Raw genomic sequence first — 13,514 nt, forward strand, 5'->3', positions numbered from 1 at the left:
CTAGGGATGGCGTTGGTCTATGGATCCTGGCTTTCACTGAGGTCACAAGCTGACTGAGATGACCAGACCCACTTGCCATGGTGTCTAGACTCTTCCAGTCCAGGCTTCCCAGATGGGGTAGGATTACAAACTGCCTCCCTTTGACCTGCAGAGCTTTCTTGCAGCTGCTTCTGCAGCTTGGCAGAGTTGTTCTTGGCAGAGTGGATCTTCTATGTGCTAGTTGCTTCTTTAAACCTCAGGGTTTTTTTCCTGTGCCCAAGGACAGAGGCATCTGTTCCCGAATGGGGGTTCCCTTTGTTACCACATCTCTGTCTTGCTCTTTTCTTTGCCTTTGGTTGGTTCAACAGCTGTTCAGTTGGCCTCTAGTTCTTCAGGACAAGTTGTTCTATTAAGAGGTGTAATTTGGTGTGTTGCGTGGAGAGGCGAGTTCAGAACCTTCCTGTGTTGCCATCTTAAACTGGGCATCGCACTTGGAGACACAAGTTGGGCTGTGTGAATGACCCTCCCCAGTTTATGTCTCTCCCACCACTTGGCTCCTTCCCCACCCTTCCGGCAGCAAAGAGTGAGGCCAAGCCTTTCCAAGGGGCAGGGCTCCCCTGGGCTGCGTTCTATGTGGGGTTTGTTCAAGGCCAGAGCTGACTTTCAGGGGATCAGGCAGTGAAGTATATTCTGTTTTTCCTGTGGAAACAAAGGGAGGGGCCTGGTTACCTGCTTCTTGCCCTCAACCTGCAGGTTCATTCAGACTCCCCCTCACTCACACTCCCCTTCGCTCTCTTTTAGCAACTATGGGTCTCCCTTCATAGTTTTAATTCTTGGGTATTATTTTCATGTGGCTTGGTTTTCTTTGGGCGGGGCAGGGGGTGGGCTCCTCTCATTCACTCTAAAGCCCCAGCAATTTGTTAACTCAATGACCCAGCTGAGTGCTCTTCTTTCCGTATTTGCTCAGCTGATCACCTGGCAGCATTTGACTCTGTTTACATATTCTCTTTCCTTGGCTTTGGGGACACTTCCCTCTCCCCTTTCTCTGAGTCCCTCTTCAGCCATCCTTTCTAGTTAACTGTCTTGGAGGTGCCAACTCTCTCCTCTCCCTGTCTTTCAGGCACAAAGGCTACCTGAGTGCTGGTGCGATCGCACCTGCCCACTGGACAAGGTCCCAACTGGGGATTATGCACGCACCTTACACCACGTATGTCCACAATGCTGGCATTTTCTGGTGGCTCAGCCCCGTGCCAGTACAGGCCCTCCCCTGTGAGTTCATGGCCTCGCCATCCACTCCTCCCCTAAGCTCGAGCTCTTAAGTTTGACTCTTTCCCTCCCCACCTTAAAGTTTTGTGGCACCTTCCAGTAAAATCTCCCTCATAATCTCCTCCTCCAGGCCCCGCCCCAGTTCTGTGTCTCTGCCCCTGGCTTCTCCTACCTCTTCTCCTTTCCCCAATTATATTATTTTTCTCCATGACCATCGCCCCATCGTCCATCTCCCCAGAATACTGTCACAGCTTCCTGGTGGCAGCACACTCCAGGCTAAACATGTTTAGCCTCATCCTTTGCCTCTACCTGTCACTCTGCATGCTCTATACTGAGGCTCCTCTTAACTAGTGGAAGTTTCTGGAATGCACAATAGCAGCCCTGTCATTATGCCTTTCTCTAATATTGCTGCTTCCTTCCGCTAGAACAACTCTTCACCCAATTCTCTCCTCCTTCTACCACTGAGTCTCTAAGTGTGCTTCCAGGTCTGACTCCACTTCCTTTCCTTACAGAAGGGCCTCGCTACTTCCCACCCAGGTCAATTGTTACCCCTCCTCTGGGCTTGCTTAATGACTTACTCATCTCTGAGACCACACTTCTCTTGTGGTACAGAGACGGTTGCTTTACAAGTCTGTGGCCTGGTCTGCTCTCAAGGTTTATTCCCCTTTGTGCCTTAGCAGAAATGAAAGATGACCTAATTAGTAATCTTAGGAGGAGAAAGCAGCAGGGGAATCTCTGGGCTTCTGCAGGGTCTCAGAAGCCAAATCCCAAGAGAATTTTGAGACTGAGGCTGTTAGCCTTTTTGTGTGGCAGTGAAGTCAAGAAGGGTAAAAAACAAGTTGCGGAGTCTTGGTCATTTTACCAAGGGAACATGTGGTGCTCATTTTTGTGTGTTAACTTTGGCACACTATGACCCACTGTCTGCTCAAACACCAGTCTAGACTTGCCAGAAGGGGTTTATAGACATAATTGATATTTGAATCAGTAGACTTTGAGTAAAGCGAGTTATCCTCCATAGTGTGGGTGGGCCTCATTCAATCAGCTCAAGGCCTTAAGAGCAAAGACAACTTGAAAAAGGAGCAATTCTGAGTCAATATTGCAACATGGAAACCCTACCTGAGTTTCCAGCCTCTTGGCCTGCCTCGCAAGATTTCAGACTCAAGGTGACACCATTCTGACCTGAATTTCTAGCCTGCTGGCCTGCCCTACAGATTTCAGTTGCCAGCCCCCCACAATTACATAAACCAATTGCTTAAAATAAATCTTTTTATTTATATAAATATATGTGTGTGTGTGGGGGGGGACCAGGTGTGTGTGTGTGCCTGTGACACACAGTAGGTGTATGTGTATCACTGTGACATGGGCCAGGTGTGTGTGTGGCTGTGACACATGGTAGGTGTGTGTATCCCTGTGACATGGGCCAGGTGTGTGCGTGGCTGTGACACACAGTAGGTGTATCACTATCACATGGCCCAGGTGTGTGTGTGCCTGTGACACACGGTAGGTGTATGCATGTCCCTGTGACATGGGCCCGGTGTGTGTGTGTGTGTGCGCCTGTGACATGCGGTAGATGTATGTGTATCACTGCAACATGGCCAGGTCTGTGCGTGGCTGGACACGTGGTAGGTGTGTGTGTGGCTGTGACACATGGTAGGTGTGTGCGTGGTTGTGACATGCGGTAGGTGTGCATGGCCTGCAACGGTGTGTATGTGGCTGGACATGCAGTAGGTGTGCGTGGACAGGGCCAGGTGCGTTCGTGGCTGCGACACGCGGTAGGTGTGCGTGGCTGTGACACGGCCAGGTGCATGTGTGAACACGGCCAGGTGCATGCGTGGACATGGCCAGGTGCATGGCTGCGACACAGCCAGGTGCATGCGTGGACACGGCCAGGTGTGTGGCTGCAACACGGCCAGGTGCGTGCAGTGGACGCGGCCAGGTGTGTCCATGGACATGGCCAGGTGTGTGGCTGTGACACAGCCAGGTGCATGCGTGGACACGGCCAGGTGTGTGGCTGCGACACGGCCAGGTGCATGCATGGACGCGGACAGGTGCGCGCCGGCCAGGCCTGGGCAGGACCCTGAGCACTGCTCCCCGGGCCTGCCCACCACCGCGGGCTCCCCCGCCCCGTCTCCCCCATCCTGTCCCGACCCCCGGGCCGCCAGCAGCGGGAACTTGGGTTTTCTCTTTGCCACTTTGTTGCAGACCCGGTACTTGCTGGGGGGACGGGGACTCCGTTGGGATCCTGGCGCTGAACCTCCGAATCTTCCTGAGCAAAGCCCCTGGCCTGCACAGAGCCCTCTGGTCCCCGACGCCAAGCTCGCTCTCGCCGCCTCCAGGAGCTTTTCCCGGCCGCCTGCCTCCCATGCTCCCCTTCTCGGTGACGCCCTTTCTCCATCTGCTGCACCGGACTGGGAACTCCGGGGGCAGGGGGGTCACCCGGGTCACCCAGCATCTCTAGCGTAACCCGCAGCACCGGGCAAGGTAGATCTGACAAATACTTGAGCAAACGTTACTATTTCCAGAGTTTATCTAAATCCCAGAGGGCTAAACTAGCTTTTTCTTTCTTTTTTTTTTTATGACGGCTCGTTCTACATGGGCTAGCTCCGCGGAGTGCTTCAATCTTTGAGAAATTGCAATGTCTAGTATTTGTTACCAAGGGCCGTGAAGTTCATTTTCCATCAACCCAGGCAAACTTGAAGAAAACGTTCTTTGGTTGTTCAGTGCTCAGGAGTCCCAGGCCCGGGCGCCTTCAGGGGTCAGAGAGCTGTAGGCGGTGCTGTGGGAGCTTGCAGGGACCTGGCCTCAGCCACCTTCACGGTGGGTCCCCGCTCCCAGAACGACCGCAGTTGCAAGCTGCTTGCCCTCTTGCTGTTACTCCAGTGTTCCCTCCACAGTTTCCTAAGACAGGAAAATGACCTACGCATGGTCCCACACTTTTTTTTTTTTTCTATGACTGAAAATCATGATTTCCTGAAAACCATGACCTCCTGAAGGTCAAGACATATTTCTGGTGACCGCAGTCCTGTGAGCGTGCTTATTTCTTTGTGTGCCTCGGAAGAGAACTCTTAAGTATGTGGATGTGACTGATTTTGAAAAAAATCCTGCTGTAACCACACTGGAGTTTTCTTTATATAAAGAAACTAAGAAACATAATGGGGTGAACGCTTAGAGGAGGTCTTTTACTTTGCAGTAAATTATTAGGCTTTGCCCTAGAGACAAAAGGATTTCTTCTATTTGTAAGCATGAATTGATTCCACCCACTGTTTAAAAGGGAATCTCAGGGTCCCTGGTGGCCCAGTGGTTTAGCACCTGCCTTCAGCCCAGGGTGTGATCCTGGAGACCCTGGATCGAGTCCCACATCAGGCTCCCTGCATGGAGCCTGCTTCTCCCTCTGCCTGTGTCTCTGCCTCTCTCCCCCTCTCTCTGTCTCTTATGAATAAATAAAAATCTTAATCTACTGAGATTTCCTTTTCTTTTTTTTCTTTTCTTTTTCTTTTTTTTTAAGTGGAGGCTCTTTAAACCGTCCTCTCGTGCTCATGCCTGAAACCTCTGGCCCCCATTCAGAGAGCTACGGTGAAGTCCCCCTCTTGCGCCATCCCCGTTACTATCCAGGAATTTAAGCAATTTCAAAAGCGGACTTTGAGCACATCTTTTGGACTTGCTCTTTTTAATATCACTGCTCAACACTCTACACTGACACACCACCGCCTATCAGTGATCCTGCTCCATGACCTTGACTTAAGATTAAGTCTCTCTGGGGCTTCAGGGTGGCCAAGTCTCTGCTCACATCCCACTCCTCAGCTCAGCCCCTCTCTGCCAGACTGGGGCCCAGAGCATCGTCCCCTCAACCATACCAGGGCTCCTCCTCCTCAGGTTATTCTATGGAGATCTGTTATGACCATCATATCCTCTGCTCGTCTAATTGGTCTTACGTTTTTCCTGTAATAACCATTTCCTGAAACAGTTTAACTTGGTCTATGAATACTGTGTAAAGGTAATCATGTTACATAACAGGCCATGCATTGTTTATTGAAATGAAGAATTAAACGTTTAAAATGAATTGCTAAAATATCCCTTTATTAAAAAAAAAGATACCTGAGTAATAGGTCATTTGGAATACCATGCAGGCACACATTTTAAGGTCTTTGAACCAAATAAGAACAATCTCAACATGCTACGTTTTAGTGTAAAAATCAATTTATTATACAACAATCATACAGAATGCTTATCTGTCTACAAAGAAAAATGGCTTCTCCTGCCTCCCTGTCCACCCCAACCATGATAGTATGGGCTCAAGTACTTTTGAAGGAAAACCAGAAAGTGATATCCTTACTTTCTAAAAAAAGGAAGTCCCCCAGGAACCTCATAAAATGATATGGAAGAGTCAGAATAGCCTCTTACATGCCCATAACAGTAAGTATCCTTTGCCTTACGAACAATCCCTCTGGTGGCCATGGGGAGGACCTCCTCTCTCAAAATGCGTAAGGGCTTCAATATAGCATTTTGATGGGTTGAAAATGTCACTTCGTTTCCATCTAACATTCCATTTTGTTTAAAAAACAATAGGAATTTTTAACGTGCTTATAGTTCATATTTTCATTATGAATAAAAGGAAATTTGGGAACAAAAAGTTTTCATTCTTCTAACAGATTATATAGGTTGGTTTTTTTTGCAGTCTTAGGAAAATCACATTAAATGTAGACATTTTGCTTTTTAAAGTTCCAATACGTAATGACAAGTTAAAATATTTTAGCTGATTCAGTTTTCGTGGCTAGGATTTCACAGCTCTGTGTGTTCGTATCAGCCGTGGAATGGTTTATTAAGGCGCCATTGTTTGATTAGCTTCACTAGAATTAAAGATCCAATGGGAAATCACGCCCTGAAACCTCTGAATTGAGCTGGAAAGCGCAAACTACCCGTGTTTTTTCCACTGAAAACTGAGAGGTCTCCAACTGCCCTATAATTAGAGTAGAGCTGTTGGGGCTTTGTCATTCTGCTAAGGACGGCTTCCCTCCTTGCTCTGCCGATACCAAGTCCAGGAAAGCACCAAAATTGCAGGTAAGATGCAGAACGGGGAGATTTTAGGGCCTCCCTGACATTTGAGAACCAGCTGCAAACAATGAATACCTGGTAAGGTCCAGCTTCTCCCCGATTCTCATTTTTTTCCCCCGGAATGCACTTTGACAACAGATTTTTAGTCTTCACTTGGGACCTAAAGCTGAACTAGAATCCAGTTGCCCTGAGGGGTTTTCTCCTTAGTCCAACCCGTGTTTTGTGACAGGGGAGTCATCAGAGGCATACTTGGGGCTAGCCCTTATTTTAAATTGAATTTCTGCTGGGATGGAATAAAGTGGGGATTAAGCACCCTAGAAAAATTAATTTTAGAAAACTTTTTAGAAAAATAAATCCAAGAGTAAGCTGGCATCAGACCTAAATGTCTGTTCAATAAAAATGGACCAAGTGACCATATGTCACACGTACATCTATGCACAGTGCAGTTACTATGACAACTAGCTAAGATCTGTCCCTTCCACAAAGCAGGCTGGGACCTGCGAGGGGAGTGGACATGACTGAAAAGTGAGAAAACATGAACGGTGTCCATGTTCAGTGTCATACCAGAGTCCAAGCTCTTTTTTAAGTGGGGAAAAGAATGCCAAACCCTAGAAAGCGAGGGGAAAGAGGACAAAGTCACTCCCTAACCAACTGCCCTGTGTCCGGGCCACCGTAAGATGCCTTTCTGGCACTTGTGCTGCTGACCTCAACCCTACGACCTACAGGTTATTTGAAAGAGAAGGTGTCACACGTGGCACGTCTTGTACTACAGGGTATAAATCTTCCTCACATCTTCAAAAAATATTTCTGTTCTTGGTGCAACAGTCAAAGCCCAATACTTGGGGAGATTAAAAAAAAAAAAAACCACTATCCACTCCTGCTCTCCTCTCTGCTTCTGTGCTTGTTCTCCATTAGAACTCGTGTCGGCCTGGCAGGGAAGGGAGGTGCTGATTTTGCCAAATTGGCACTTTTCATTGAGGTGCATTCCCAGGCCCCCGCTCAGTGTGAGGATCTTTCCATAGTCCTCTCTGCTTCCTCTTTTCAAAAACCTAACCTACAAAGAGTGACTGCAGGTATGTGGGGCTAATAGAAGCAGGCTCACGAGACATAGCAGGCAAAGTCAGTGTCTGTTTTGCCCCAACTGCTCTGATTTACAAATATTTCAGTGGCTTATCCTTCTAGGGAGAAGGGAAGATTCCAGGTCAGAAAGCAAAACAGGCAGCCCGAGTTAGATCCTGCTTTTAAAACTGGGCAAGGTGCCTGTTTACAACCTAACCTGGGGGAATGGAACATAGGAGGTAGATGCGAATATATGAATAGTTATGGAAACCAAGTTAAAACTGAACAACTCCTATCCAAAGCCCCTGAGCTCTGAGGATTTGGCAGAGGATTTTTTTTTTCTTCTTAGAAAAAGTAATCGTCAAAATACAAATTTCACTGCCATATCACTAAGTTGAGACTTAGGCCTCTGACAGACTCTTCCTTAAAAGAGAAAAGTTTTGCTAGGTTCTCCTGGCTTCCATTTATAATCCATTTTAATATTTTCCAGGGTGGAATCCTAAGGGAACAAATGGACTGATGACTTTATTGCTTCATGAGGATAAAGCAATTATTGCTTCATATAGATTAAGACATACCCTGTAGTTAGAAACTAACATTTTGTTTTAAGCATTTTAATCTGAATAAAACTTTTTATTTGAAGACTGACTTTGGAAAACAAGGCTCCATGTCTCCTGGCTTTGTATGTGCATAAGGCGTTATGAAGACAGTTTCTGGCGAGGGGCTCGGCTTGTGGGGAGGAGGAGAGAAGCTGCACCAGTTCTGAGGTGACGTGGTGTGCTCATGGAAGCATTCAGGTAACAGATTAACCTAATGGCAATATATTAATACATTCCAGGTACAAATGATTTATAAACTCAAAAGAAATTAGTTTATGCTAAAACATAATATAACTTTCAATTCAGTCTTTGCTTTAAAACAAGCGAATCTGTTAGGCTGTCATATGTGCTTGGTCTGTTACTCGGCGTTTACTGTGCTTTCTTGTTTATTACCCCGTTGGCTGCGGTGACGTAGGCTTTGGAAAAACCATTCTTAACTTCTTTCCCTGCAGGTGGCTCTTCCGTATTTTCCTTCACTGGCTTTTTCCGGTATGTCTGTTGGATGTATGTATTTCAAAGAGGAAGAAGAAAGGGATTCTTGAGTAAGACTCTGTCTCTGACACGGCATATCATCTAAAACAGTTCATGGTTTGATTGTATAATGGACAAAGGAGAATTTTTGTAATATGACAATTTTTAAGCTAATGGTTAAAAACATAAATAGGGTAGGGAACCAAGACAAACATGAATGAATTACAACAAAAGGTTGTTTCTTTCACCTTGTCGACACTGGCTAGGATTTATGTATTATGGGATTAGCATTCAAATTATTCTGTGTTAGTTGCTTACTTGTAGTTCCTAAAAATTAGATCCTTTCCAATTCAAGTTGAAAAAGTGCTGTTATTCAAAAAATACCAGTACCTCAGATTCTGGCTTGATTTGGGTTTTGGCATGTCCTTCCTATTCTGACAAAATACCTGATTTCATTTTTTTTTTTTTAAAGCAATGGTATTAACAAGGGTCAGGACTGAAATTGTATACTCAACTCTAAGGAGTAAGACTCCATTTGAACCAACAAGTAGGGTTGAAGTCCTGAGCCCACTGCCCACCCTGTGGGGCCACACACTCCTCAGGCACCACGTGGACTCCCTTAGCTTCCCTGCTGGTCTGTTTCTGCTTCTGTTCAGCTGGCTTTGTTTGGTTCTCCCCATGGTTATTTCTTTAGAAATTCTCACAGGAAACTTTTATCTCTTACAAAGCACAAAGCCTGGCCAGACCAATTTCAGAAACATGGGGGCTTAAGAACCCGCCAGAAGTTCAGGTTCCCACAGCTGGACGAAGCCCCTTGTGGGTTAACTTGCAGCACACGCAAACGGAGAAAGCAAGCACTTGTCTGAATAAAGAAATACAGTTGATTGCAATTTCGAGAAAGTACCATTTTGAATATAAATATGTTTCTACGGTATTTTTTAAAGCCTCCAAAGGAGGGCAACTTAAAATCTCCGACCACCCGAGGCCTGCACTCCGTTAGGGCTTCCATCAGTTTTTGTCTTCACAGAGCAGCTCTGAACTTGCGTTCTGAGGCTCTGCTCCATTTAAACGATTGCTTAAAAAGGAAATGACACTTAGTGAAGAAAAAGCCAATGTGACCACCAGGGCTAGCCCTAAAAGAATTTTTTTTTTTCCCAGTGAGTCTGCAGTGTCCCAGGTGCTGACATAGAAACCAATTTGATTACTAAAGTCACTGAACCTGTGTCCTCCTCCATTCAAACAGGTTTGCTGCCTCCACATAGAAGACTTTGGCAGCAAGGTGCAGACACATGAACCACACATGTGACTTCATTAAGCTAGAATAAGGGCCCCCTGGGCTACGGCAGTGGTTATCGTTCAAGAGGAGGATGCAAGGAGTAGAGTGAGGAAGGCGCAGGTGTCTGTGCCTCCGTTCCCCACAAGTATGTGCTACCCAACTCAATCAGCAACCTTAAGCCTGCTGTGAGGGCCAACGCTCTGCGCGGTCTTGCTGCTGGAGACTGACCAGTCACTTACCTGCGCATAAAAGTTCAGGAAGAGGATGACTAATGTGAGCATGTAGGAAGACTGGAAGATCAGACAGCCCAGGGGGAAGCCACAGGGCTTGACCACCGCACTCATGGTATGTGTGATGGTGAGCACGAACTGCACCTGCGGGGAGAGGGGGGCAGGAGGGCGGCACCGTGAGGCTACAGGCAGGCCACAGGAAAACCATTTTGAAGTCTGACAGCACTTCCTAAGTTTCGCAGGAATAAAACAAAACTCTGAAGCAGCCCACTATCCTCTCCGGACAGCTTACTTGAAATTACACTGGTAGGTGTGGACACTTACCACTAATTTCCTCATGGAAAGGTAGCAGGGTGAAATTCTTTACGTAGAGAGGAATCTTTTCAGATTAATGTCTGTGTTAAATCATCTACGTATCATCTACGTTTCAAAGCTAGGAACGCGCTCATTGTATCCACAGGGGACACGTTAGCACAGTAGGTTCAATTCTTACAAGGCAAATTTGAGGGGCACCTTGGGGCTCATGGTTAAGCGTCTGCCTTAGGCTCAGATCATGATCCCAGGGTTCTGGGATCGAGTCCAGCATCTGGCTCCCCATGGAGCCTGCTTCTTCCTCTCTTCCTCTTCCTATGTCTCTGCCTCTGTCTCTCTCTCTCTCTCTGTCTCTCGTGAATAAATAAAATCTTTTTTTTTTTTAAAAAGGCTAATTTGAGAGAAAAGCCAGCAGCCTCCTCACACAGAAAAGCCTCTGTCAAAGATGACAGATGCCTTTCCTCCACCTGTGAGAATATATTTGGATGCTCCACATGGAGAAAAGCTGAACGAAGGGATAACATACCAGCTGAGCCTGTGTGAGATATTTCTTCCACCACAGATACTTGTGCATAGACGGAAACACAGAGAGGCCGTAGTAGGAGTACATGAGAATGTGGATAAAACTGTTCAATGTCGGTCCAAAGAAACCTATAGAAGTACAGAAGAAAAATTACTGTTCGCCCTTTAGCAGATGGGAGTGAGTCTTCCTGTGCTGAAGAGGAGAAACTGCACTACTCTCACACGCCGAATCTCACACTGAGAAATTCACCTTGTCTCTGTGCTATCCTTACTCCGGGGTTCAGCCACAGTCACTGAGACAGGACTGGGATGGCCCTTCAGCCAGAGTGTCAACCAAACAGGTAATTCCTGATCTGTCATTCCTATCCACTAATCTGGGAGAAAAACGACATGTTAGCTTAAAACTGGTGGCACAGATCCTTTGAAAGAGACGGGTCTCCGCTTTCGCTAAACCTTTGATGAATCATTTTGATTGTGGAAGGAGGGTACGTGGGTGAACAAGAGAGTATGATGCTCTTTATAAATTCTACCTGAAAGGAGCCCAGGAACCAGGAGACGTGGGGGGTGGGGGGGAGGCGAGGGCAGGTGCAGCAGGGGAGGACGCTGGGACAAGAGAGATCGGAAACTTAATTTTAGGACATCTGCTGTGCTAACCTGTGCTGTGCCACTCTCCACCCCTGCCTTCCTGAAGTCCCTGCAGCTGCCATCACTGTGGGTGAGGGGTGTGTTTCAGGAAACCAAAGGGAAAAGAGCTAAGTTCTTGGTTAGTTCAACTCAGAAGCAGAAGGATTTAGCTGCAAGGGATGAGATGTCAGAGACGGGTTATTTGTTGGAAACTGGGATACTCACTGTCATGAGGATTAAATCAATAAATACATGCAAAGTGCTTACAACAGTGGTGGGCAAGGTGAATACTACTTCCGTGCTATCTTGGGGGATCCGGATGGAGCTCTGAGTCCTGCAGCGGAAGGCGCTGAGGAGCTAGAGGACCCTGAGTAGCTAAGTCCCCTGGAATATGTGGATTTTACTTTGTGAATTTTGATTTTGTCATCTGGAAAACAGGCGTGATGGTAATTACCTCTCTGGGTGGTGACGGGATTGACCAAATAATATTACATAATCTGAGAAGTACTGCACCTCCACTGCTTAATTTAAATTCTCCAGCCTGGTTTTCCAATTCTAAATCAGAGTTCTGGGTAGATAAATGCGTTATCAATGTATAAAAAGTGAAACCCACACTCCCTTCCAGTAATTCCTCAGCAAACACTGGCTGGGATAACTTGTTAGAGAACTTGGATTTACAGGAAAACACGAAAGAATTTCAGAGTGCCAGCTAGCATAATGTCAGTGGTAGTTCTCTACTCACCTGAGTTTTCACTCCCATGAATGAATGGAAAATGAGTAGCTGCTGCTTATAATTTTTATAATATTGTAGGTTGACTAGAAATTGTCACAGCATCTTACCTACGGGAATCCTGAGTCTTTACACAGAGATTATAGGAGACTCGTTCAGCTGTTGAGTAATTTGTAATGAAATAGCTGATAAGCACAAAAAGTACTTAACCTTGATAATAATTCTTTGATGTTGATTATGAGCTATATGTTGATTACAGCCTAAGTCTATCATGGTCTTAATAACTAAACTCAAGAAACTAGATTTTGGTCCAGGAGAGGTATAAAAATCCCATCTCTCCCTGACTCCTGCACCCCTAGCAATTTCCTTCTTCACATGCTGGTTTCATTTTTCAATTTCTTCATAGTCACTGATCTATTCCAAACATTCTTGACAGTTAAAAAATATATCTCTAAGATCCCCAAATCATTTTGATTTAAGTTTTACCTGTTTTGAGGGTTTATAGGATATTTTTAGATTTGGGGATAAAAGACAATCAGAGAGCGACAGCGACCTGCTGTTGCTACTGCAGGTCATAATGGAGACCTTAGTGAACTGTGAAATCACTGTAGTGAGAGTCATCATCAGCCTTTCGGAAAAGTGAAGAATTAACAACAAAATCCGGAGTGCATCACACACAGCTAGGGGAAAGATTTCCTCAAATTCTTGTTTCATACAAAGTATATGCCTGTACAGAGGCTAGGATAGAATATGTATCATAGCTCTCTGTTAAAAAAAAATATATTGAAAGCCACAAGGAGATGTGATCTTAATTTTTTTAGAATGGGAAAAAAAAGTCCTAGAAGTTGAAAGGACCCCAAGCTATAGCACTGCCAAGGGGCAACTGGGGAAGGTGCCATATTTATTTCCACTGATGTCCTTCAGCCCCTGGTGCTGGAGTAAAATTGCTCTAGCTGGGGTGCACGCTTCTGACCCTCAGACATTTGGTGCATGGAAAAAAAAGGGTTTTAAAATTTAAGGCAATTCTCTGATTTTGCCAGAATCAAAGACCAAACAAACACTAACTGGCCACTGGCAAACATGTGTTTCCCCGCGGCCTCCCTTCCCTCTCTCCTGATCCATATGCAATATTCAGTACAAGACGCTCACCAGAGGGCTTAGAAGACTGGTTACACAGAACTGAAAAATCAACAAAGTCACTTACTCTGCCCGCAAGGTATCCAGTTCAGAACACACCACCAGATGTTAAACATAGAGGCATGGTGGTACACGTGAAGAAAAGTAATCTGACTGGTTTTTTTCCGCAAAACAAAGAAAATTGTGTCCAGGAACTCTATGGATTTGGAGAAGTAGTACCACCATAACACCTTGGCTACCTGTAAGAATGTGAAAAC

At 45.9% G+C, this 13,514-nt stretch overlaps 1 protein-coding gene across 4 annotated transcripts in view; it reads right to left on the reverse strand.

Annotated features, from left to right (window-relative positions):
* Nucleotides 1-5,301: 5,301 nt before the first annotated feature.
* Nucleotides 5,302-13,514, reverse strand: part of ELOVL2 (ELOVL fatty acid elongase 2) — a 62,395-nt gene continuing 54,182 nt past the window's right edge. For all 4 annotated transcript variants that reach the window (XM_025444526.3, XM_035710468.2, XM_035710469.2 and 1 more), the window contains 4 exons: nucleotides 13,325-13,496; nucleotides 10,771-10,895; nucleotides 9,942-10,076; nucleotides 5,302-8,450 (listed from right to left, as the gene is read on the reverse strand). In XM_025444526.3, coding sequence (XP_025300311.3) covers nucleotides 8,325-8,450; nucleotides 9,942-10,076; nucleotides 10,771-10,895; nucleotides 13,325-13,496 — 558 coding nt within the window. In that variant the 3' untranslated portion in view covers nucleotides 5,302-8,324. The remainder of the gene's footprint in view (nucleotides 8,451-9,941; nucleotides 10,077-10,770; nucleotides 10,896-13,324; nucleotides 13,497-13,514) is intronic.

The sequence above is a fragment of the Canis lupus genome, chromosome 35, assembly GCF_003254725.2.
Source record: "Canis lupus dingo isolate Sandy chromosome 35, ASM325472v2, whole genome shotgun sequence".
Lineage (NCBI taxonomy): Eukaryota > Metazoa > Chordata > Mammalia > Carnivora > Canidae > Canis > Canis lupus.